This window comes from Semicossyphus pulcher, unplaced genomic scaffold, assembly GCF_022749685.1.
Source record: "Semicossyphus pulcher isolate SPU_LCO1_2020_fin unplaced genomic scaffold, fSemPul1.0.p SCAF_38, whole genome shotgun sequence".
Taxonomy (NCBI): Eukaryota; Metazoa; Chordata; class Actinopteri; order Labriformes; family Labridae; genus Semicossyphus; species Semicossyphus pulcher.
Genome location: NW_027211713.1, coordinates 450,001 through 452,500, shown reverse-complemented (window position 1 = coordinate 452,500; position 2,500 = coordinate 450,001). Strand labels below are relative to the sequence as shown.

At 45.7% G+C, this 2,500-nt stretch overlaps 1 protein-coding gene across 1 annotated transcript in view; it reads left to right on the top strand.

The window, feature by feature from the left end:
- drd4b (dopamine receptor D4b) overlaps positions 1–910 on the top strand; it is an 8,131-nt gene extending 7,221 nt beyond the window's left edge. Inside the window, exon 4 of the mRNA XM_069679294.1 lies at positions 708–910. Within this exon, the coding sequence (XP_069535395.1) occupies positions 708–910 (203 nt within the window). The remainder of the gene's footprint in view (positions 1–707) is intronic.
- Positions 911–2,500: the final 1,590 nt, after the last annotated feature.

The window sequence follows — 2,500 nt, the reverse complement described above, 5'->3', positions numbered from 1 at the left end:
ACAACCGGAGCCGACCGTGGACGTCACACATGAGACACATGAGATGTCATACTACTTCATGCATGCTACAATCAATCAATCAATTTATTCGGTGTCATTTACACTTCATTTTCTCAATTTTTGGCAAGACCAACAAAGTGTCGCCTTAATGACTATGAAAAATAATTTTAGTCAGTGCATTTAAATAAACTTCGAAAGAGGATGGAAGCAACAGTCGGGATGATCTGGGAAAAACATGTTTACGTTTTCTTGAAAGCGTTTTTATTGTTTAATTCAGTTTAAATCTCCTCATCATTAAACTGCTTCCTGTCAGTTTGTGTTGGAAGACACATGTTTCATGTTTAAGACAGTTTATCGGCCTTCTCTGCAGGTCAACAGCTTGTGATGTCATGAACTGTACAGCTTAGCCTGTATGAAGTGATTATCATATACATAACAATCTTAATAAGCTATACACCGTAGTGTTCATAATCCTCCTTTGTTAATAAAACATATAAAAGTTAATAATGAATTAACAAACGTTATTAAAGAAAATCACAATGTTGACATTTAAATGAAAAACATCAGTGAGTTTTTCTGCTCGAGGACAAAACAAGAATAACAAAATGTTCGGCCTTTTTATGAACATATCACAGCTTTACTTACAGCCGTCGCTGAAACAGGCTGCGCTGACTCAGATTCATGTCTCACTTCCTGTCTCCCTGCAGGTTGCTTCCTGTTCTGCTGGACTCCGTTCTTTGTGGTTCACACGACGCGAGCCGTCTGTGTGACCTGCGACATCCCTCACGGCCTGATGAGCACCGTCACCTGGCTCGGCTACGTCAACAGCGCCCTCAACCCCATCATCTACACCATCTTCAACACCGAGTTCAAGAAGTTCTTCAAGAAATGTTTCAGAAGCTGCTGCTGACAGCAGATTGTCCCCCACAGACGCTGCAGGGAGGAAGCCAGGAGGCTCTGTCTGTGGGATCAGGTCGTAGCTTTACCAAGCAGCTCGTCTCTGCGCTGCAGGCTGGTGTGGATGGCTGCTGTTTGGCTAACATGACAAACACGCGTTCAGGTGCTGATAAAGACACAAGTTACTGGGGACATATTCTTAGTTTGTGGTTCCACTGTGTCACTGCATGATGTGGTTCTTCATCCTGAGGGATTCACACACACAGCTGAACCCTGTCGGCTCTCCAAAGGGACAACATCAAAGGTCACAAACTCTCCTGTCTGAAAACATCTTCACTACTCTCAGTTTGTCCGTGTGTATCAGCGGGGGTTCAAGCTACGGTCGGCCAGTCGGATTAGTTCAGAGCCGGGTCTGCCTGAAAGGATCGACTCAGGGCTAAACTGTCCCCCGATGCAGACAGACTGCAGAAGCTTGAAGAGAGCAGAAAGTCAAACAGCTGCAAGCAGCTTCATCCTCCCGATCAGACTCTTTGTCCTCTAATCTGAGAGGGGCCGTCGCCCCTGTTAAAGCCGCTGTTCTCTGTAATCATATTTGAACTTGGCGCCATAGCTGTGGAGAAAGTTGTACAAACAGCTCGTGGTTCGCCCATTCTACATTCCTACAACACCCAGCATGCATTGCGCCCCTCCCTGTGAAAGGAACGGCCCAACGAGAGACGCCGGAGTGAAATACGAGGCGTTTCACTGCGAGACTCAGAGCGGGACAGACTCTGAAGCACGACAAGAATGTAAAAAGATCTTCAGGTCCACATTTCAAACCTGACGATTGTGAACGAGACATCAGAGGCGCCGTCCTACAGTCAGGAAGTGTAGTTCAGCGAGCGCCCATTGCAGAAGCGGATAGCGCCCTTTTTTTCTACCATAATGGCATTAGCTGCACATGATAGGACTGAGGTTGAAAATCGGCGAACTGGCTCTTTAAAGGAAGTTTGTTGAGTTAGACAAGAATATCGATTCACATCTGAAGGTTTGTTCACACCATGAAAGTTGTTCTTCAAACACCTGAACTGATCAGTCGTAGGAGATGAGGCTCGTCACGGGAGAATCAGGTACAGCTAACAGGTAGGTGGATCATGACGTGTGTGTGGATTTATTGAACCTGAAAGTTCAGCTTCATTCGGTCCTCTGACACCTGCGAGGATCACTGACCTCCTCTGAAACTGTGTGTGAATCAGTGGGATCCAGCTCATCGCGGCTGTGTGGAGCACTGAACGGTGTGAACTGATAAAGACTTTCACACGATGTAGCGCAGAGACATGCCTTAAACCCAGAGGACGAACTGTTGTCATAGAACTCGTAGCTTCTAAACGTCTGCAGCACTGAACTAACGACATGAAGTTACCACAAGTTTATTTAGTTTCATGTTTAAAACCTTTTTCTCTGTTTCTGTTTATAATTCAAACTTGATGTCAGACCTTTGTGAACTCAGCACCGTTTAACCTTCAGAGCAGAGCGCTCCAGACTTCATGAAGTCACCACGCACCTACAGCCGGGTCAGGACACGTCATAAATGTGTCTGAAAATCGAACTTGATTTCTTCTGC